General features: G+C 54.4%; 1 protein-coding gene across 2 annotated transcripts in view; it reads left to right on the top strand.

Annotated features, from left to right (window-relative positions):
- Window positions 1-22,459, top strand: part of Plxna1 (plexin A1) — a 46,236-nt gene that overhangs the window by 2,385 nt on the left and 21,392 nt on the right. For both annotated transcript variants that reach the window (XR_007589921.1, XM_050131294.1), the window contains exons 2-9: window positions 2,453-3,716; window positions 5,120-5,302; window positions 15,993-16,133; window positions 17,115-17,215; window positions 17,467-17,590; window positions 17,684-17,837; window positions 18,201-18,300; window positions 19,523-19,637. Coding sequence is in view for 1 of the 2 variants with exons in the window: in XM_050131294.1 (XP_049987251.1) it covers window positions 2,472-3,716; window positions 5,120-5,302; window positions 15,993-16,133; window positions 17,115-17,215; window positions 17,467-17,590; window positions 17,684-17,837; window positions 18,201-18,300; window positions 19,523-19,637 (2,163 nt within the window). In the remaining variant the exon portion in view is untranslated. The remainder of the gene's footprint in view (window positions 1-2,452; window positions 3,717-5,119; window positions 5,303-15,992; window positions 16,134-17,114; window positions 17,216-17,466; window positions 17,591-17,683; window positions 17,838-18,200; window positions 18,301-19,522; window positions 19,638-22,459) is intronic.

The raw sequence follows: 22,459 nt of genomic DNA, 5'->3' as shown, positions 1-22,459 counted from the left end.
TCTGACAGGGCTGGCTGTGTGACCTTGGATCTGTTGGAGTCCTGAGTCTCCTCTCTTTAAACTAGAGAAAGTAGCCCAGGCGTCCTTGCTAGTCTTTGTGCGTGGTAGGTGTGGGCTTGGAGTCCCCTCTTTTCCTGGCCGGCAGCCCTGTGCCCCCCAGGCCAATCCCTTCTCAGCAACTTCTGTTGGGAGGCAGGGGAGTGGGCCCAGAGCCAGGCTGGAGTTTGGATGGTAGCTTCTTCAGCCAGGTCCCTCCTGTTTAATATAAAAAGTAGGGCCCGTAATTGCATTAAGACGTGTATAATTATCCCGGAGGAGGGGAGAGCCCAGCCCCTGGTAATTGCAGGCCTGCTTTGAACTGATAAATGGTGAGTGATTCATGTTTTCTTTGGAGTTCACATGGACTCAGTGCTCAGCCGAGGCCCGTTTTGTCTGCAAGCAACCTGCTCTCTAGTCTGCTTTGGTTTTGGGGGGTAGGGGACTTGTGGATGTTCTCTCTTCTTGGCTGCCTCTGGAGGCCCCTGGTGGCTGCTGGTCTTGGGGCACAAGGCAGCTGAAGATAGCCTGCTGGGAGGTTTCCTGCAAGGTGCTACCACCCTGCATCTGCTCTGGGATTTAGTCAACACTTTTTGCTTTCCTGAGCCTTAATTTCCCCATCTGGATGGATGCTGAGGGTAGCTTTTGCCCAGGCCTGGCTGACCACTCCTAGTGCCTTGGCTCACTTGTTCTCTCAGCCGCAAGTGTTTGCTGAATCTGCTTGGGCCCAGTGGCTCTGGAGAGAAAGGTTTTGCACCCAGCTTATGTCCTTTTGGGAGAACATTTGAGCAGTAAGTAGCCAGAGCCACTAACCAGACCTATGCCATGGATCAAGACAACTGAAAGCTAGCCCCTACTGCCTGCATGAGCAGGTCTGGAGGCATCTCGGGCTTCCCTGAGCAGCCTTGGTGGCAGAGCAGAGTAGGACGTGGAAGATTAAGGGCTGAGCACCTGTAACTAGCTTCCTGCCTCTGGCTAGCTCCACACCTGGACTTGCTGAGGGTACCGTCTTTAAGCCTCAGTTGTCCCCAGCTGTGAATGATGCTGTTGGGGAGTGCAGTATGTAGGAGTCTAAAGAAGCTGTGTATACTGGCTGACTGCCCACTTGCCACACTAAACACTTCTATGGTCAGACATCAGCCAAGGAGTCGGGTAAGAGGACTCCCCCCACACACACACACCAAGCCCACAGGACAGGTTCTGTGACCCTGCTGTCTTCAAGAGTTTGGCATCTGTCCACCAGGACATGAACTTCAAACTGTTTTAGCCACCTGGAAAAAAGTGTTGCAATCCCTTTGATGGCTAGGGAAACTGAGGAAAAGGTATTGTCTCCATTAGGGCCGTTACATTTGACCAACACTACTTAATCCTGGAAGGTGGCACTTTGCAGGGGATGTGAGTACACAGCTGGATTTGAGGTGTTGTGCCAGGGTTTGAAAGGCAGTGGGGGTCCAAAAAGTGGCCCAAACTGCCTCATGGAGTCCTGGCTGTGGGTAGATACGGTGGAAGAACCAGGCAGGAGTGGGCAGAGGATACTATTGAGGGCTGGGGCGTGCTCTCTGCCGGGAAATGTGGGGTTTCTGGGGGAGCTGCTGCCTCTAGATTTGTCCTTAGAGTGCCAGCCTTGAGGTTTGTAAGATGCTGGGCCAAGGTCAACCAGGGAGCAATGCCAGAGTCAAGATCCCACAGAAGGTTCTGCAGAATATCCTAAGCCAAGCTTGGAAACTATTGCCATGTGGCTGTGGAACTGGGGAGCGGGGGACTCTTTCTGGTGGTGGGTAGGGATGCTGTGCTGGGAGTTGTTTTGGAATCTCAGGGGAGCAGTCCACACATCAAAGAGTGCCTATTAGTGTGGGACGTGGCTGCCCTGAGCCAAATGGTGCTGGGAGTCACCAAGGCAGCTGACACTGTGTGGAGGAGGGTGTGTGTACCATAGTTTGTCTCTGCTCGGCTTTGGTGGGGGACACTGATACAGGAAACATGTCACTCATTTGAGATTGAGGATCTTGAGAGATCTTGATCCCCAGGGCATGGACGGGCTCTGCGTTAGGGTCATGTAGACCCCAGACCCTTGAAAGATGCTCTGTGTTCCTGGGCCCATTCTTATCTTGTCAGGAGTGGCAGGGCTCAGGCTCCAGTGGAGTACCCTGCTGCCAGGCAGGTATCCTGTTTTGCTGCTGCTAGCTGTAGTGTGTTCCCTGTGACACTTGCTTGTCCTTGCTGCCTGCATGCCTCAGGACACGGAAGTGCCTTCTTTGTTCTGATCTGTCTGGGTAGTGGTCGGAGGTCTTTTTGGAGGTATCTTTAAAGCACACACTCATGTGGAGAACTCAGAGAATGAGGAGGCCATGCCTGGATGCCCTGTGCACATGTGGGCATCACCACACTCATACCCTCTCTTGCCTGTTCTTTCCAGGGCCAGAAAACCCAGTCCCATGATGCTCACCCCTACAGGACCTGAATACCTTGACTTGAGGCCCCAGCCCACCATGCCACTGCCAACCCTGAGCCCTCGGACACCACTGTTGCTGCTGCTACTGCTGCTGCTGAGGGGTGTGTGGATGGCCATCAGCTCACCCCCAGCTGGTGTGGGTCTACAGCCTGCCTTCCGCACCTTTGTGGCCAATGACTGGGGCCTCACCCACCTGGTAGTTCACGAGCAGACAGGAGAGGTATATGTTGGCGCAGTGAACCGCATCTACAAGCTATCAGGGAACCTGACCCTACTTCGGGCCCATGTGACAGGCCCCGTAGAAGACAACGAGAAATGCTACCCACCCCCCAGTGTCCAGTCATGCCCACATGGCCTGGGCAGCACAGACAACGTCAACAAGCTTCTACTGCTGGACTATGCTGCCAACCGCCTGTTGGCCTGTGGCAGTGCCTCACAGGGCATCTGCCAGTTCCTGAGGTTGGATGATCTCTTCAAGCTGGGCGAGCCACACCACCGCAAGGAGCACTACCTGTCCAGTGTCCGAGAGGCCAGCAGCATGGCAGGAGTACTTATTGCCGGGACTCCTGGCCAGGGCCAGGCCAAGCTCTTCGTAGGGACACCCATCGATGGCAAATCAGAATACTTCCCCACATTGTCCAGTCGCCGGCTCATGGCCAATGAGGAAGATGCTGACATGTTTGGTTTCGTGTACCAGGACGAGTTTGTGTCATCTCAGCTCAAGATCCCATCAGACACACTGTCCAAGTTCCCAGCCTTTGACATCTACTATGTGTACAGTTTCCGCAGCGAGCAGTTCGTATACTACCTCACCCTGCAGCTGGACACGCAACTTACCTCGCCTGATGCCGCTGGTGAGCACTTCTTCACCTCCAAGATTGTGCGGCTGTGTGTGGATGACCCCAAGTTCTACTCTTATGTGGAGTTTCCCATTGGCTGCGAACAGGCTGGCGTGGAGTACCGCCTGGTACAGGATGCCTACCTGAGCCGGCCAGGCCAGGTCCTGGCCAAGCAGCTGGGCCTTGCTGAGGATGAGGACGTGTTGTTCACCGTGTTCGCACAGGGCCAGAAGAACCGTGTGAAGCCGCCCAAGGAGTCGGCGCTGTGCCTATTCACACTGCGGGCCATTAAGGAGAAAATCAAAGAGCGCATCCAGTCATGCTACCGTGGTGAGGGCAAGCTTTCACTGCCTTGGCTGCTCAACAAGGAGCTGGGCTGCATCAACTCGGTGAGCAGGGGTAGGGAAGTATGGGTGGGGGCTCCTGTCACCCTTCCTGGGGTCACATCTTAGCTACACGTTGGTGTCCTTGCTCTATGCTGGGCCTACTTTCTGCTTTTTCCCCAGCCCTGAGGCAGAACCTGAACCCAGCATACCAGCCCCAAAAGTCTGCTCCTAGCCATGACATCTCTGTGTGCCTTAGGAAGTGGGTGATAGCACCTGTCCATACAGCTCCAAAGCCCTCGGGAACATTGGATGGTGATGACCACTTTTAGATTGCTCCCCTTTTACAGATGAGGTTATAAAGGCTAAGAGGTAGATTGACTGACCCAGGGTCATACTATTAGTACAAGGATCCCACACACTGTTTCTGTGGAGCTTATAATCCCCATAGCCTCCTGGCAGGCTGCCTTCCTCCTGGAACCCCACCGTTCCCAATGCTGGATGCTGAATGCACCATGGGATACCCTCCGAGAGAGGCCTTGACGTAGAGGCAGCCCAGCTACCCTGCTGGATGCTCTGCAGCCATTGTTCTCTGCCCCCAAAGCCGGCTTTTCCTCCAGGAGGCTGCAGGTTTCCCATCTCAGAACTGGAGCCACAGGCTGCTACTTGGAGTAGCGTGGAGCAGCAAGAGTCCCTGCCTCCTCAAAGGGTGGCTGTGGGCATGGCTGGGGAGGTAAAGCCACCCTTCTTCTCTTGGCTCCTCAGACAGGCACTGTGTCCCCATGTGTACTCTGGATACCCTGCTCCTGGCCTCAGACCTGCCCTGATTATTTCCCAGGAATCCCCAGCCTCACTGGCATTTATATCAGTGGCCTCTACCCCAGCTAATGCCAGACTCCAGAAGAGAACCAGCTGTCCTCTTCCTTCTCCCCAAATTCCTGTCCTGTCTATCCACCCCCCTCCTGTGCCTCTACTCTAAACCAACTCCGGAACCTTGAGGTATTGATTGCTTCCTGCCGCCAGCACAGCAGGTCCCTCTCTGTGCTTTCTGGGTGTGCCCACTCCCTCCTGCCTTAAACATCGTCTTTGTCTACATGCAAGGTGCAAATGTAAGATTTGCTGGAGGAATAATTCTATTGGCTGTCCCCCAATTCTAAGCCACCCTTCCTTTGTCCACCATGACCATTCCTGTAGTGGCTGGCCTGGTTCCATGTTTGTGGGCCCTATAGCTCACCACCCTTCCCAGGGGTCACTCTCTCTGGGTCTTTTTCTCACTTTGGACACATTCACCGGATCTGGGCTGTTTCACAGACCCTGTTTCTCCTCCAGAATTTTGTAGGCCTTGTTTGGGTCTGGGTAGCTCTATGGCTTCTCCCACCCTAGGCCTCCCTTCTCTAGCCTTGTCCCCCGCTGTGCTCAAGGTGAAGGTTCCGAGGGCTGCTAAATGCTTACCTTGCCACTTCTTACAGCCCCTGCAGATCGATGACGACTTCTGCGGGCAGGACTTCAACCAGCCACTGGGGGGCACGGTCACCATCGAGGGCACACCCCTTTTTGTGGACAAGGATGATGGCTTGACTGCTGTGGCTGCCTATGACTACCAGGGCCGCACCGTGGTTTTCGCTGGCACTCGCAGCGGCCGCATCCGCAAGGTCAGGCCTGTGTGGGCTTGGAGGGGCCACCCCTGGGTAGTGTGTGTGTGTGTGTACAGGTCCCATCCAAAGGAGATAAGCAGATTTTCTCTGACGGGGACCTGGGTCTGTGCATGAGGTGGGTGGGTGCATGCCTCTGTGCCAGGCCCAGTGACCTTGAGGGGCTCAAATCTCCAGGAGCCCCTGAAGGGCCTCCTTTCTGGGCTTCCCATGGGAAGTTTTTTTGTTTTTTTCTGTCCTGTTGTGTATCTGGGGGCCCAAGGGGCTTGTGACAGGGCTTGAGGTTGGCTCTGTTTTGCTGCACAAGATTTTCAGGATCATTGTACAGAAGTCTAAATCCTGGAGGATGGCTTGGGTGTCAAGAGACTGGAGAGGAAGCTTGTGTCGATGTTGGGCTGAGCAGGACTATGCCGGCCCCCTCCCCACTGGGTTCTACTTTCAGCCCTGGGAGATCTGGTGTCTGCTGAAGCAGCACTCTCTGTGTCAGCCAGCCCCACTCCCACCCACTGTGCAGCAAAGCAAGGCCAAGGGCAGGGCAAGGGGAGTGCCCCGCCCCCATCACACCACAGCCTGGTGTCCAGGGAGCAGGTGACTTGAGTGACTGATGGACCAGCTCAGGCCTTGGGATGAGGCTGGCTCTGTGTATTGGCCTGTTTGATTTCTAGACTCTTCCTCTCCAGAACTAGTTAGACAGGGAGGGCTTTCAGGAGAAGCTGTGGGTCTGCCTGTCACTGCATGGGCAGTGGGTGGGTAGGGTCCCACCTGGGTGGAAGGAGCTTCCAGTAACACTGAAAGGTGGAGTTGCCTGGGTACCTAGAGGACCATCAAGCAGGGCCAAGAGATGAAATAACAGCTGAGAGCTCTTTTGATACCACCACCCCCCATCCCTCTGGCCTGCCTGCTCGCATGCCCGTGGGTAAGACTGGGCCCAGTGCCAGGAAGGCCTGTCTGCTCTCAGCCCCCTAACATTGCATGTGGAAACCATATCCCAGCCTTGCCCGTTAAGGAATCTCTGGGAAGTCTTCATTCTCACTGTCCATATCCTGGGCTGGGTGCTGCTGGTAGTCTTGAGGCCTTGCGATCCGAGCTGATAATTGAGGGGCCTCCAGGGTAAGCAAGGAATCCCATGGATTTTCTACTTTAGAGTCCTGGTACTTGGCCAGTGGAGGTGGGTGGTTGAATTGCTCAGACCAGGCCCCTGCTGCCCATGGAGCCCTGTCCTGTTCATTATGACTCCCAGGTGGTGTAGGTGTGCTCTGAGCTCCATTGGGGCCTCTTCTGTAACCTACAAGTGCCTCAAGGAAGTACATGGGACTGGGAAGCCACTGAGAGAGGTTGGTGAATATGTGTTGAGAATGGTCATAGAAGCTGGGGTGCAGTATACCTAGAGACTTCTCTTGGGGTTCCCTAGTACCTGCCTCCCAGCTGGAGATGGGCTTCTGTGGTTGGGAGTGTCTCTTTTGATGTCCTGTGGACTAGGGGTGGCAGACAGACCCAAGTGAGGCTGGGAGAACAGGTCCCTCCAGTCCTGTCTCCTTCCTGCCTCCTGGGCCCCAGGGGCCCCTTTGGTTACGGCTGACTGGCAAACTCAGAGCATACATGTTCCCTTGAGTCTTGGTTGGCAGTGCTCCCACAGAGAGGGAACTGAGTCCGGTTATGGGACCTTGGAGACTGTCTGTGAGCAGAGGCTGCACTGTTGTGATGATATCTGTGTCAGAGGTTGAATTGCTAACCCTCCCCCATTCCTCACGCCTGCCTCCCCTCATCCCCATGCCCAAGAGGGCAGGTAGGAATGAAGTCCTCTCTGCTGCCTCGACCAGGTTACCTCCTTGAGATTCTGTTTGTACGGCCACTGGACAGTCCCACTGAGGAGCTGGTTCTTTGCCCCCAGCCAGTGTCCTCATCAGGCCAAGGGCCTCTGTTCCCGCCTGCCAGAGCCTGGCCTGTGACTTAGGCTCCTCCCATCCCTGGGTACAGATGGCTAAGTACAGCGCTTGAGTGGATGGGGCCTTGTCTGGGGCATATGGAATCATCTGCAGGGGCAGGGGGCGCAAAGTTGAACCAACATTTCATTTAGATGTCTGTGTTTGAACTGGGTGCATGCTGTGCCACTCAGGACGTGGATATAATTACACCATGGGGCCCCTGCTGTCTGCTCCTTTTCACCCAATCCACCTGTCCCGGTCGTGGGATTTCCTGAAATAGTTCAACAGGTGTTCCTGTCTTATCGATCATCTTTTGTTGCTAATGTTGTGCAAATGAGGTGTTTCTGAAGTTTTGTCCGCTCTCTGCTGGCTGTGTGAGCCTTTCTAAGCCCTCTTTTCAGCACTTCTGCAGAGCCTAACAGGCACCCTTCCTGTGAGCATGCACTGAGTACTCGTGACTGACTCACCCAAAGCCTCGCAGCCATCCCAGCACCTGTTCCACAGATTGGGAAACTGAGGCACAGAGCAGTCCTGTCACATGAATCAAGGGCCCTTGCTCCCTCCCTCCCCTCTTCAGTGGGTCCTTGGAGGATGACTGGAACCTAGTAGGGCTCTGAGACTTAGGCTATGCTTTAGTGACTCTGAGGAGCCCCTTTTTCTTAGTTGCTGGCCCCCAGGACTGCTTCCAGAGTTGCTTTGGTGGCCTTTGGATTGGAGTAGCCTCCCTGCAGTATCTTTACGTTGTCCCTGGCTTGGAAATGCCTGTAGTTCCCACTGCTGGGTCTGAGGCCTGGGCCACCTCCAGGCTACAAGATTCCCACAGCCTTTACCTCCCCAGGTCATGGCCCTGACAGATGGGCAACTTTCTATGGTCCCCTGTTCAAGCCAGTACTAGCCTTTTGCCTGTGGGCTGCCGGCTACCTCCTGCATCTGGGCTTTAGAGTGGCCTCCTGAGCCCTCTTGTTTTTAACCATGCTCCTCCCACTCCTGAGGCTTCTGGTCTTGGCTCTGCTGGTTGACCAACAGTACACAGGGGTGCCTGTGGCCCCACTCTCAGCCCCGAGTGTTGGAGCCTGGACTCTGGGGACCCCAGGCCATTGCCTGACCTAGGGCAGGCAGGCTGGGCTGGCCCCTCCTATCTTTCCCAGGCCCGGGACTTCCAGGGCTTTAAAAAGCATCTAGGGAGCTCCAGAGACTTGGCTGGCCCTAGGCCAGGCCCTGCCAAACGTGTTGTTGTGTAAAATTGTAGCGATTAATTTAAGACCTGCCAACTTCAGCTGCTCATGGCTGGCTGGGGTGCCCCTACCTCCCCCTTCTTCCCCAGAGTCCTGCCTGCCAACATGACCCTCCCCCCCCATAAAGGCCATCTCTCTGGAATGCCCCTCCCAGCATCTTCCTGGGTCCCCAGAGTCCCAGTCCTGTGAATAGCTCCCCCTACAGCCTCCAAAGAGTCATTTCTGGCCAGAGTTCCCAATTGCAGCCCTTGTTTGGTCCTGCAAGATGACCCAGGTACCTCTGCGAAAATAGGCTCTGGACTCCTGCCAAGTACTTGCTCTAGGCTACTGCTGAGCTGGGAAGAAAGGGGTACCCCAGGCCAGTCACCTTGTCCATTTATACTTCAGGGCCAAGGGACTCTGCATGCTGAGGTTCAGCCAGGTCCTCTGGTAAGCATGCCAGGTAGAATATTGCCTCTTCTGCCGGGGTAGCTGCCCTTGCTGCCTCCCCCCCCCCAGAAGAATCTGGATGTCTATTTTTTTTGTGTGAAGGTTTGCTTAATGTTGGAATTAACCTATGTTTTCAGAAAGTTCTATGAGCCACCTAGTGTGCTTTGCCAGAGATTCGTGCTATGGCATTATACAGCTGAGTAAAGGCATTGCAGACCAATGGGGGTGCCAAGGCTGAAGGAGGGGCCTGAGGGAGCACTCATCTTCTTGGGCCACTTTAGGGCCCAGCCATTGAGGAGGTCTACCCTGGCTCTCCTGAAATCTCTTTCCTTTCCTGGACTTGCATGAGCCTAAACCTCCCTGTGAGCTGTCCAGGGGCTTGGAGAAGGTGGAAGACAGGACTAGGGTGTAGATAAGGGCAGGGCCAGTGGTATTCTTTATGATCCAGGACCATCATATTCTCTTATCTGTTTGCTACTGTGTGCCTCTGGAACAGAGGTGTGGCTGCAGGCTCAGTGCCCTGCTAGACCCGTGCTCACAGGCCTGGAAGACCTAACCCTTTATCCTGTGCTGCCCATCTATCCAGGCATAGATGTCTGGTTCTCCCCAGGGTGTTTATCAGTATCTTCACATGATGTTCTGAGAAGTGGGCACAGCTCTGCTCAGCACATCTGAAGCCTGAAGCAGATGTGAAACCTCCAGACGGCTTGCTGTGCAGTTCAAGTGTGCCAGAGGCCTTCTTCATTTACAGCTGTTTCTGCTGTTTGTAGAATCTGTACCACTGCAGCCCAGCAGCCTGGGGACAAGTAGCCCCGCCTGCCACCAAAAGCCCTTGACCTTGGATGCCTCCAGCTTGCTCTCTTTGCCTCTGCACCCAGCCCTGCTTGAGACCCTGTGTCTGGAGGCACCCATAATGGTGCCCACAGCGAAGGCTCCCTGGGGGACACATTACCTTCCTCTGACCCCCTCCCAGGCTCTGCCATCACAGGGACGCCCTGGCTGACCTCCTGCGGCTGTCATGCTGGGAATGGACTGAGTCATGTACATTTCCTTTGTGTCCTTTGCTCAGTTGCTATGAGGTTCATCCTGACCGCAGTGCCAAACTGTGGCATGCTCTAGGTCCATGAACTACACAGTGTTGGCCACATGCAGGTCAAGCATGCAGCCCTCTGCTTGGCATGCAGTGTTTCATGCAATGCTGCTCCAAGGACCCAACCTTTGAGGGATAGGTTCTGACTGTGTTGGGAGGAGCTGCTAGGCTCCTTCTTGATCTTCTCATCCAACCTCTGATATCTTGTTCTAAGCACTCTGGGAGACCCATGGCTCTGCTTGGCAGGACCTATTTCTGATTTCTCCCTCTGCTTGTTGTGAGTAGGGAATAGAGGGGCCCAGGCTGCCTGCCTTTTCTGGAGTTGATTTGCCCCTATGGAACCCAAGTACTCCTGGGAGCACTACCACTCTCTTGCTGGTGCTAAAGGAGGCGTGCAACCAGGGGCCGAGTCAAGACACAGACTTTATCAGTGCTAGCTAACTACTAGCTCCAGTCTGAAAGCACATAAGCTCCTAGTGGGCAAGAGGTCACTGAGATGCACATGACAGTCACCCTTAGAACAATCAGCTGACATTGTGCCCTGCTGTCAGTACCCACCCTCGGCAGCCTTTCCCCGGGGTAGCAGTCAGGATTCATCTATGGCAGGGGAGGCCAGAATAGCCCCCAACCCAGGGCTGTCCTCGGGAAAGTGTTTCATGAGCAGAGAACAGTGTAATCCGAGCCCAGAGTCTCCCCTCAACTTCTGGTAAGATGCTGTCTCCTGTAGGACTATAAACCCGTGAGTTCTCACAGTCCTAAGAAGTGGTGGACCAGAGCAATCCACCGCATGGAAGAGGTCAGTGCAGGAGCAGGCTGCAGCTGGTCCTCACAGCCCCGGCTGTCCTCTGTTAGAGCTCTAGCCTCCTTGCCCCCCACTTTTATGTGTGGTGAAGGGAGAGGCTTGAGAGGTGTAACTCCTGGAACCCCTGCCTACACCTGGTCCGATGATAGCTAGTGGGCACCTTCAGAGCATGTTTTGTCATTCAGTTATGGGCAGCATGTGCCCGCTACTCTTAGGCTATCCCACTGCTTACCCTTTGAGAGTGGTGGGGATCCAGCAAGGGGCTAGAAGAAAGACCTTATGTACCTCCTCCTATGACGACCTCCCATGGAAGACAGGCTTGGCAGTTGTGTCTGCAGAAGCTAATATGCTCATGGGCTGCTGTCCCTGCTCTGTTCTCCCCGAGACCCTGTCCTGCAGAGTGAGATCTGCTTGTTCAGTACACTCCCACAAGCAGGGAGGCCAGGGCTGAATAGTTTTTAGGGTCAGCCCAAGCTGCTTTCTTGGGGTGAGCAGAGCAAGGGACCTCTCCTCTCTTGGGTTAGGCAAAACTGGGCAGCCCCCTGCCTCCGGGCAGCTAGGGCGCGTGCCGGCCTTGGCATACAGCCTGGATGGCCCAGACATCCTCTTCAGCAACCCCGCCTGCCCTTGGTCTGGATAATGGCCCTATTGTTGGCTCTGGACCGGACAGACAGCTGACCTGGCCAGGCTGTCAGCTGCCTGCCCACCCGCCTGCAGCAGTTGGCTAGGGCCTTAGAGGTGATTGGAGCCCAGCAAACAGCCTGGCTAGCCTGGAGCTCTGGCCTTCTCCACTAGTGGCAAATTTAACAAGACTCTCTCTGACCTCTCCTGAGGTATTCTGGGAACCATGGGTAGGGTGTTCCCTGGTCTACCATATCGTGGTTGGTGCTCTGTCCATTGGGGAGATCAGAGTCTGACCTGGCTTCTTTCCTTGGTCAGCTCAGATTTCAGGTTCACCCTCAACAGATAGGACAGAGGCCTGAGGCTTGATAGGCACAGGGACAGGGTGGGGGAAGCCTGTGTCACCAAACTGGGGTGAATAGGTGCTGGTGTTGCTTGAGACTGTGTCCAAGGAGGCTAGGTGGCTCCTCCACAGCCTCTGGGAGCAATGGGCTATTGAGGACAGTAATGGAAGATTCTGGTGCCTGGGGAAAAGTATGAGAAGCAAGAAGGCAACAGCTGGAGGTGGTAAGGATGCCTGGGATGCCCCAGCCTGTGCCTTCCCGTGCTCTGCCAGCTACCCAGCTGCTTTTCAAAGGGCTGCTAGACCAGCTGTCTCCAGGTGGGTGGCCCTGGAGTGGACAGCTGTGGGTTGAGACATTGGCACGTGGGCTCTGCTGCCCTGCTAATGCCCTGGCCCTGGGCCCACTCTGCCTTCTGAGGCTCTTGCTTTTGCCCTCCTGGGATGCCCTCCTGGATGCCTCCCCAGAACTTCTGGGTAGACTATGTCCCCAGTTGCAGTCTTGGGTCTAAGGCTTGGTTCTTCTCACAGGTTCTGTGTGAGTCTCAGTTTACCTCTTATCAATGTAGTCTAATGAAGCTATACTGTAGTGACTGTAACTTAGTGGGATGCAGCATGACCTGGGGACCATTACTTCAGTCAGGTATTTCCCTAATGTTTGCACATGTGGGCCTCATTGTTCATGTGTAAAAGTGCACATGGGGACCCCATCAAATGCATATATACATATAAATTTATCTATATATACATATTACATAGGTATATACATGGGAACCCCATCATGCATATGTATATAAGGGACCCCATTACACATGCATGTGCATGGGGCCCCCTTCATACACATGTATAGACAGAGTCCCTATTACATGCGTACAAGGGGATTCCATCTACAGGTGCACGTGGGGAGTCTATATGTATGTATATGGGAATCCCACTACATGTACATATGAAGGTCCTATTAAACATAGATACAGGAACCTCATCATACATATGTGCATATGGACCACATCCTACGTGTGTACACATGTTCTTTATTATACACATACACGTGTATTCTTTTATGCATAGATCCAGGGACTACATATACATGTACACAGGGACCCATCACATACATATCCATTGAGACCCCATCACATGTTTGTGCACAGTCCTTCCTACACATGTATACAGGGCTCCTCTCCATATGCTCACACAAGGATCCATCATGTATGTACAGAGGGATATCATACATATTTATTTTCAGAGATTAGAACATGCCTGTGCACGCAAATGCCCCATTATACTTGTATATGCAAAGGTCATACATATATACACAGAGTCCCCATTACATGTGTCACATGTATACACTGAGACCCCCTTCACTCATATGCACATCAAGGCCCTATCACACATGTACACACAGGAATTCCATAATCGCATATGTGTCCGTGACCCTTGTCCCAACTGGTATGTACACACAGACCTGTCATAGATACACCTATTGCACATATGATCACAGGGACACCATATGTGTACATATAGGAACCTGTTTCATGTGTATACACAGGGACCTCATCATGTGTATACAAAGGTGCCTGATCACCCACATGTACACAGAGACTCCATCATGTATGCATTTAAGGAACTCCATCACACACTGTACACACAGGGACCCATCAGTATGCACTTAGGGAATTCCACACACACACATGTTCTCACAGGGACCCCATCATGCCTGTAGCTTGGGAACTCCATCACATATGTGTTCTCACAGGGACCCCATCATGCATGTACCTTGGGAACTCCATCACACACGTGTTCTCACAGGGCCTTGTGTTTCCTAATTCTGTGATAAAATACCCTGACATAAACAACCTAAAGGAGAGTTTGTTTAGCTCACTGTCTTAGAGGGGTAGAGTCCTTCACAGCAGGGCAGGACATGGCAGCAGGCAGGGCCAGGCTATAACCCTCAAGGCCCACTCCAGTGTTGACATCTTTACTAAGACTCCCACCTCCAGCAGGTCCCATGAACTTCCTACACAGTCCACCAGCTGGGAACTAAGTAAACACACGCACGACATTTCATATTCGAAACATAAGCCCCATTATCACACAGGCACTCAGGGACACTGCAACACGTGATAGCCACATCACACTGCTGTGTACAGAGATCCTGTCAGGCCTGAGCATGGCTTGGCTCAGTCATGTCTATAACCCCCTGATGTCCCGTCTTCCTCCAACTTAGGAGTGGTCCCTCCTCAGAGTTCCTCTACTGGGGCTGTATCCCTGGGACCTGATTGTGGATATGGCCCATTGCCGGGCAGGTGGATGGACAGCTGGACTCACACACCCACTGCAGCTGTCTGTTGGGACCACCTGTTCCAGTCAATTAAGCAGCAGGCAGGGGGCAGGGCCTCCTGAGCCTGGGTGGCCTGCAGCCCTTTCCTTACTGCCCTGGCCCTGGCCTGTCCCTTCCGTGCATGTCTAGAGCTAGTGTCTACCCAGGCTGGAAAGAGTAATGGCGAGTGGTGGCAGGTGGATAGGACTGGTCATGTCCCCAGCCTTACTTTGCCAGTGGTGGTCAGTGTGGCAAGAAGAAACTCCCTGGGTCCCTGTCCAGAGCACCCGACATGCTGGGTACAGAGCTGTCAGCCGGGAGTGAAGTGGGTAGGATTTTCCTGAGATGTGGAGGTGGGTGAAGCCCAGCGTGGGGGGAGTAGAGTCCTGGTTATGGTCTTAGAGGCTTGAGGGGCATGGTCTGGAGCTCTCAGTCCCCTGCACACTGCACAGCCTTGTTTCCTGGCACCTGTCTTTGTTGGGGTGGTGGAGCTGGTGTTTCCTTCCCTTTCCGTGGGTAGAGAAACTACCATGGAGAACTTCAGCACCCCACATGAGTCCTTTCACCTGAGAGACAGCCAAGCCAAGTTTGGGCCTGTGCAGTGTGGGTCTAGCCTTGCCATGACTGCTGTGCCCACAGTACATCAGTGTGAGCAGCTCTGGCACAGTCCTCAAGGACCTGATTCCCGCCCCTGCTCTAACATATGACATGGCTGGGCTATAGGTTTGGGTTAGGGTAGTGTCCTCTCCAGCTCCAGGGGCACTGGGCTGCTGTGGCCCCTTACCACCTTAGCCAGCTGCTCTTGCTTGTCCATTTACAGGCCTAGGAACAAGTTTGGGCAACTATGGGCCCAGCCCCAGCAGGTCTCCCAGGACCTCCTCCCTTACCCTGCTCTTCCGGGCCTGGTTTGACTTAAGCCTGTCTTAGTGGAGAGGCAGCTGAGCGGATGTGGGGGGTGGCCCAGGCTCTCAGGAATGTGACCCTCCCCCCTCTCTCAGCCAGCAGTCTCTTGGCCCAGAGACACAAGGCCCCACCCTGGCTGGTCCCTTGCCCAGCTCCTGACAGAACTGGCCTACACAGGGTGCTGCTTTTGCCTGACCCTGCTGCCCCCAGGTCTGCCCTGTCCCCTTTCTGTGGGGTACAGAGAAGGCCAGGCTCACTCCAGCCCCCTACCCTGAGGGTTAAAGGCTAGCCATGGGTGTTAGGCAGCATTAGCTGTATAGAAGGTAGAAGCAAACTGCAAGTCCTATGCCCAGGAGACTGTGCCTGGGCCCAGCTGAAGCAGGCAGACATGCCCCATGAGTCCCATCCTGAAAGCCCCCATGGGTCTCTCTGTTAATTAAATACATTTGTTTGGTAAAAGCAACTAAAAATACTTGCAGCACCAAGGCTGCAGGAGAGGAGCAGGCTAATTAGCGCCTGGCTTGTTTGGGATCTTAACTATATTTCCATGCCAGTGAGACGCCCTTCTTCCTAACACCTTCTTGCTGGGGTGTCCCTCACCCCAAGACACCAGGGATAGCCTTGGCCACCCTGTGTATGAGCCCCTGGTCTTGTTCCTCAGCTACACTGATCCTCAGGTTTCTGTGTGCCCCCTCACCTCACCTTCACAGACCTCAGGTGATCCATGAAAGAATCCCAAAGTCCTGCAGCTTGGTGGTGGGCACTGTATCCCACATGTACCCTACCACTGAGTTTTAGTGTCTGGACTAATAGAGGAACCAAGACACCCACCTGCCCAGGTTGTCTTGTCCTATTTCTTTGTCCTTGGGCTGAGCTGGGTCAGTAACAGTGAGCTGGATCGGCCTTGGCTCAGTCTGACCAAACACTGGTTCTTGCAGGGCTCTGTGGGGAGGCGCTTGTTAGAGGGTGAGGTGGGTCTAAGATAGAGTATTGTTGGCCTGCTTCACTGACCACCCTTGCTACCACAGATACTGGTGGACCTCGCAAACCCCAGTGGCAGGCCAGCCCTGGCTTATGAGAGTGTGGTGGCTCAGGAGGGCAGCCCTATCCTGCGTGACCTCGTCCTCAGCCCCAACCGCCAGTACCTCTATGCTATGACGGAAAAGCAGGTGGGTGCTGCTAACTGCTCAGCCATAGGCTGTCAGGGTGGCTGGGTTGGGATCCTCAACCAGAGAACCCCATCATAAGGAAACTGAGGAATAGCTTGCCTGGTGTCATGAGGCTGCTTCTTCCCCGGAGGTGCCCTATTGGCTATAAACCCTGACATGTCACTCAGCAGACAGATGAGTGATGGCCTGTTCTAGGAAGTGTGTATGTAAGGGCTTCATGCCATCCATGTAGCCTCGGACTCCCTAGGACCTGCTCAGGAAGGCCCTTGTCCTCTCCCTGTGACCTCTAACCATGGAAATTGGTGCCTGAATGGCAGCACTGTCCAAGCACAGGTGCCATTGGAGGCTTGATCTGGGATGCTGGGCTGAGCCTGCCTGACTCGGACTCTAGCTGTCTATAATGAGTTACAGCTGTGTTCTTTGTGGGGCTATGGCCAACCTGGCCTGCCTAGTTTTTCAAGGCTGTGTTCTTATGCGCCCAGCCTTCCAGTGTGGTGCCTATTCCATGCACACTGGTGTCCCCATAACAGGCACTAGTTGGAAGGAGCAGGCAGGATGCCAGGCTTGCTGACTAGCTCTTGCTTCTCAGCAATTCTTCTGAGCATACTTGGTTCTGCCTCTGGAGTCTTGAGAGCTGGGGAGACCCAGAGTCTGTCTGCTCCTTTAAGCCCCGCTGGGACTGGCCCCACCCCTCTGAGCACTGCTGGGGCTGGCCCCAGTCTTCTTCCACTGACAAGTCTCTCTCCCTCAGAAGCACAGACCAGAAAGGAGTCCAGACAGGTGGGAGACAGAGTGGTCACAGCTGTAGGCCTCATCTGGCTACCTGTCCTGAATCTGTTTTCCCTTGGATCCACTTAACTGAGGCAGGGTGACACAGCCTGACTTTTGAGTACACTGTGCTCCTACAGGATGGGGACTGCAGGGACCTGCTGGGAGGCTGGGATGGGCCTAGCCAGGCCTCACACTATGACTCCTCTCCAGGTGACGCGGGTACCTGTGGAAAGCTGTGTGCAGTATACTTCCTGTGAGCTGTGCCTGGGGTCTAGGGACCCCCACTGTGGCTGGTGTGTCCTGCACAGTGTGTGAGTCTGGGAGGTCTGGGTTGAAGGGGTGGGTGACATTTGGCCTGGTGGCCCTGGAAACCGTCTGTGTGTCTCTCAATAGTCATAGCTGCCCTGGAGCCACCTGAGGCTCCTTTGACCCCATGACAAGTGATGGGAATGTCATAAGGTGGGGGCAGAGGAAGCCATGTCCTCAACCCAGTGACCCCTCTCTGGTGGCCCTGGGGACTCTGAACTTCTATGGGCCCAACCTGAGCACATTCTACCTACAGCTGCTCTAGGCAGGATGCCTGTGAGCGGGCAGATGAGCCCCAGCGGTTCGCCTCTGACCTGCTGCAGTGTGTGCAGTTGACTGTCCAGCCACGCAATGTGTCAGTCACCATGTCCCAGGTGCCGGTGAGTGTGGCTGCTGGAAGTGACTGGGAGGGAGCAGTGGGTGGAGCAAGCTGGGCAGTCAGCCACTCACCTAGGCCTTCTGCCACCCGCCAGCTTGTGCTGCAGGCCTGGAATGTGCCTGACCTCTCAGCTGGTGTCAACTGCTCCTTTGAGGACTTCACAGAAACTGAGAGCATCCTGGAAGATGGCCGCATCCACTGCCGCTCACCCTCTGCCCGGGAAGTAGCACCTATCACACAGGGCCAAGGTGAGTGGATTCACTTCCTGCTCAGCAGTACAGACACAGGAGGAGAGGTCAGAGTGGAGGTGGGGACATTTGCTCTGTGTGTGATGAAACCCTGGTGGGGGTTTAAACACAGCACCTTTCTGCCTGCTGTGGTCCAGTTAGTCACTCAATACCTGGCAAGTAAGTATAGCCCAGTGAACCCACTTAGCCCAGCCTTCATGAGGAAGTTGTATTCTGACTCCTTGCTGGCCACCTGAGGAAGGGATATCAGCTTCCTGGGGCCTAGGCTAGAGGTGTAATGGGCTGGCTTCCATCTGGGCACTCTTCATAGGTGTCTGGCTCTGTGGTCTATGGCCCTGGTACCTTAGCCTTTGTATTCTGCAGGAGACCAGCGGGTTGTGAAGCTCTACCTCAAGTCCAAGGAGACGGGGAAGAAGTTCGCATCTGTGGACTTTGTCTTCTATAACTGCAGTGTTCATCAGTCGTGAGTGTCCCCAGACCGTGCCCTTGCTACAGTTCCATGCCTGTGGTCTTGTGTCAGATACTTTGCAGGCCTGCCCTCCTGCGGCTAACATCCAGTCAAGCAGGCAGGATAAGCGGTCCCCACAAAAACAGCCTGCCAGTAGAAGAGCTGGCTGGGCAGGGCCTTGAGGGTAGCGTGGAGGAAGGCTGTGGCTGTGGAGAGCTGTTTTAGAAACTTGGTCAAAGAGTGAGATGTGACCTATGAAAAGCCGCGCTGGTCACCAGAGTGGGGCCAGGACCTCTGAGGGAGACTATGATCTGGGCCATTGTGGAGCTCAGACATGGCAACTCAGTGCCAACTTGGCCTGGCTATAGCTGCTGCACAGTAGGACAACAGCCAGGCATTGGCTTCTGCCTAGTCCTGGGACTTCTGGCTGTTAGATGGAATCAGCTCTGTTTGCTGCTTCCCACCTTGGCTGTGAGCACCTCGCTTCGGGTACAAGGGAGCTGGGGGCAAACTATAGTCCATTCACTAGTCAGGGCACTGGTCAAGACAGGGTCCTTAGAAGGCCAGGGCAAGGGTGGGGATTTTAGAACTTGAACAGGTTTGACCTGGGAGGTGGGATTGGCTGGCTTTTCGGTCCTGCTTTTGTTTTTGGCCTTCTCTTGTCTAGGAAGGGTAGGTTGTCTTCAGAGCAGGAGACTGTTGTAGCCAGGCACCCTTGGAGTTGTTTGTCTTCAGGAGCAAGTCTGACCAGAACTGGTAGGGTGATCCTGGAGGGAAGGGAAAAGGTGTTTTCCAGAGGCCACAAGGCCGTCTTTACAAACTCCCAGGATTATGAGATGCAGATTGAGCAGCACCTGTCCAGGTGGAGCTGATTTGGATAGGACAGGTGGAGGTAGACTGAGGCTCTGAGTAGCTGGGGGAACCACTTGCTACCGGAGCCCATTGGAGTGGGCTTGCGGCATGTGCTTCTGTTGTCTTCGAAGCACGTTCTGGTTCTCAGTCATAAGGGCCAGTGGTCACTGCAGTGACCCGTGCTTAATGAAGAGGAAGAGAGCCAGAGTAGGCAAGACCATTTTCAGCAAGACCTGTGCAGCAGGCAGAGGGTCTGGTTATCTTCTCTGCCAGGAACAGCCTTTGCAAAGGCGCTGGCATTCCAAAGAGTAACAGCACACCAGGACCATGATGGAAATAAAAGCTACTACGCCCCTAGACCTAACTGTCCATTCTCCCCCTGCAGCTGCCTGGCATGTGTCAACGGCTCCTTCCCCTGCCACTGGTGCAAATATCGTCATGTGTGCACCAACAATGCGGCCGACTGTGCCTTTCTGGAAGGCCGCGTCAATGTGTCTGAGGTAAGACTGGATAAGACTTCAGAAGTACCAGTGACCCTCAGGGTGTTACCCAACAATTCCCATAGGTGGCCAGGATACCTGTTGTACACTATGAGGTGTGACCAAGGTGGGAACAACTTCCTAAATGTCGTAGCCTGAGGGCAAACTGTGAACATTTGCTGGTGTCCTTGGGTGTTCTTTGTAATCCTTGGGAGACAGACTGGAGATTAAGAGCCCTGTAGAAGCCTGGGCTGGAGCACACTGACCAGCAGGTCTCATGACAGTCCTCTTCCAGACAGCAAGGGAAGCTAACAGCAGAGCTGTGCTGGTTTCTTAAGCTCCACACGGTAATTGCTGCTGAATCTGACTGTATGCGTGGCAGGCCACTCCTCCTGGAACCTGTGACACCTTGGGCATGCAGGCCTGCATGGATGGGAAGCTGGGAAGGGGTTAGGGTCCATGTTGGTGTGGGGACAGGACTTGAAGCAGGACCCATTCATCTTACTATCATGGGGATGGGAAGGAAGAGGCCATGAATACTCCCACTTGGGTCTGTGGGGGCTGCAGTCCAGCTAGACTGGTCTAGAAACCTTGGCTGGAGGTCATTATGTATGAGTGGGGCTCCATGAGCCTGCCCTCCTCTGGACTTTCCCCCTCCCCCTAGTTGCTGGCCTAACATTCTGGTAGGACAAGGTAGTAGTAGAAGGCAGGATTCTGATCCTTATGGGGATAGGGGCAGTGACAGTGAGTGAGAGCCAGGAACACAGTGGAGGGGTGGGGTGGGCTTTCTGGGAAGGTGGCATCCAGGGAACTGGATCATAGTATCCAGGGTAGGCAGCAGGAGCCAAACCAGGGGCGTTGGGAGCTGGCCAGGGTTGGCCTGAGGCCGCTTCCAGAGAGGCCTGCGCAGTGCCCTGGAAAAAGCAAAGTGCTAGTAGAATGCGGGGGACCCTGTTGGTCCTGAGGCCAAGGTAGCCCAGGTTTCTTCTCTGGTGTTCCTCTGATCCTGCCCTGACTAGCTCATTACCTCGAGGAAGTTTTATTAAACAGAGGAAATGTCGTCCTGGAGTGGTAACCTGCTCAGGTCCTCAGTGAAACCGTGTGTGCTGAGTAGGATGGGAAGCATAGACACCTGGTTTGTCTGCACAGGGCTGGGGTCAGGCAGGGCTCTTTGGGGGAATGGGTTGATCCCATGGGTGCTCACTCTTCTTTGCAGCTTTGTCTGGATTATCAGGAGTGTTGTTTAACCACAGACTTAGCAAATGAAAGTCTTTGGAAACCCCGGAATAGACAGTGGCAAGCAGCAGCCCCCATCTCCCTGCCTCTGGCTCTGGGGGACTTCATGCAGGCTCACTTATTCCTGTGACTTTCTAGCCCCAGGTGCTTTTCTGTATACCCAGATACTGGCCTGGAGTTAGAGAGAGACCTGTAGGCGCTCACCTGGCTGCCCTCGCTTCACTCAGGGCTTACTGAGCAGCTAGTGAGATGGGCAGCCAGGATGGAGTGGTTGGCCCTAGAAGGAACGTCGCAGAGGCTTGGTCAGCAGAGCTCATGCTGACAGTCCCGGAGACCTGGGATGTCCTCTTAGTACCGCATTCTGACCTTACTGTAGGAATGGAGAGGTGCAACTGGCCTTCCACAAGAAACCCATCATGTGACCTCCCCAGTGGCCTGGTGGGCCTCACTCTTGGCTTCTCTCCCTTGCCATACCCTGGGATAACCTGAGTTCCCAATAGGAAAGCAGACTTGTTTGCATGAGGAAAACAGCTGTGGATCAGATGTCTAGGGACCTGACCTGAGTCCTAAAACATCCCCTTCTCTGGCTACTTCTGGGTTGATTCTCAAGTGAAGGTGGAATCAGGAGCCCATAGGCAGGGACCCTGGCTCCACTACCCAGGTGTCTGCCAGTCTCTCCTTGAAGTGCTGAGAAACAAGGAATTGGTGTAGACTTTTCAGGGCTGCTGGTCCCTGGCCCTGAACCAATAGATCCAAAGGGATCTATGACCTATCAGCAGGGCCTGAGGTACAAGTGGCTGGTAGGATTAATTCAGCTAGACTCTGTGTGCCCCCAGAGGGCCCCACTTAGCCTGGCCTGTGAGTTTTGGAATTCATAATTAGAAGATATGCTGCTGGGCTTGGAAAGAATACCGGAGTCTAGGTGAGGAGAAGTTACACCAGGGAGGCCTTCCGTCCTCGGTATGGCCAGGGGATTGATAGCTGGAAGGGATTGTTGGGATAATGGGCAGGCAGCAGCATCTGGCCAGGGTCCATGTCTGCTCTCTGTCTGCTGTACTCACACAGGGTATTTCAGGGGATAGTGAGCAATGCTGGACTCAACCTGGTGTGTTTTAGTAGGTGGATGGTAAACCCAGCTCAGCAGGGATGTTAGGAGCTCTAGGACAGGCTGAGCTAAGTTGGTTGTTCTCTCAGCTGGGTCCCATCACAGACCAAGTCTTGGGCTACAGTTAGCAGATGTGCCTCTGATGGTAGCAGCAGTGTTTATGTGGCCCTGCACACAGTGTCTCCACCAGGACTGCCACCTAAACTGGGGCTAGTGCCCAATGGATGGATACAGGGGCATGCCACAGACTTGCTCGGTAAGCCTTTTCAGATCTTCTGGGGTCAAACTGTGAGAGGCTGGGTCAGAGCTCAGGCCCTTATGGGCCCTGCGGAGCAGATCCTGGGCCTATATCCACCTTGGGAGCCAAGGCAGCCCCCAGGGATCAGGCCTGTTTTCAGCATCCCTATTTAAAGCTGCTCCACGGGCTCCCATGGGGCACCTCCTCCTGAGGCTGCTGCCAGCCATGCTGCAAGCAAGCCAGGCGTTGCATCAGTTATTGTTG

The sequence above is a fragment of the Alexandromys fortis genome, unplaced genomic scaffold (genome assembly GCF_014885135.2).
Source record: "Alexandromys fortis isolate MF-2015 unplaced genomic scaffold, M_Fortis_MF-2015_v1.1 scaffold_378, whole genome shotgun sequence".
In the NCBI taxonomy this organism is placed as follows: Eukaryota; Metazoa; Chordata; class Mammalia; order Rodentia; family Cricetidae; genus Alexandromys; species Alexandromys fortis.
This window is presented reverse-complemented; position numbering and strand designations above follow the sequence as displayed.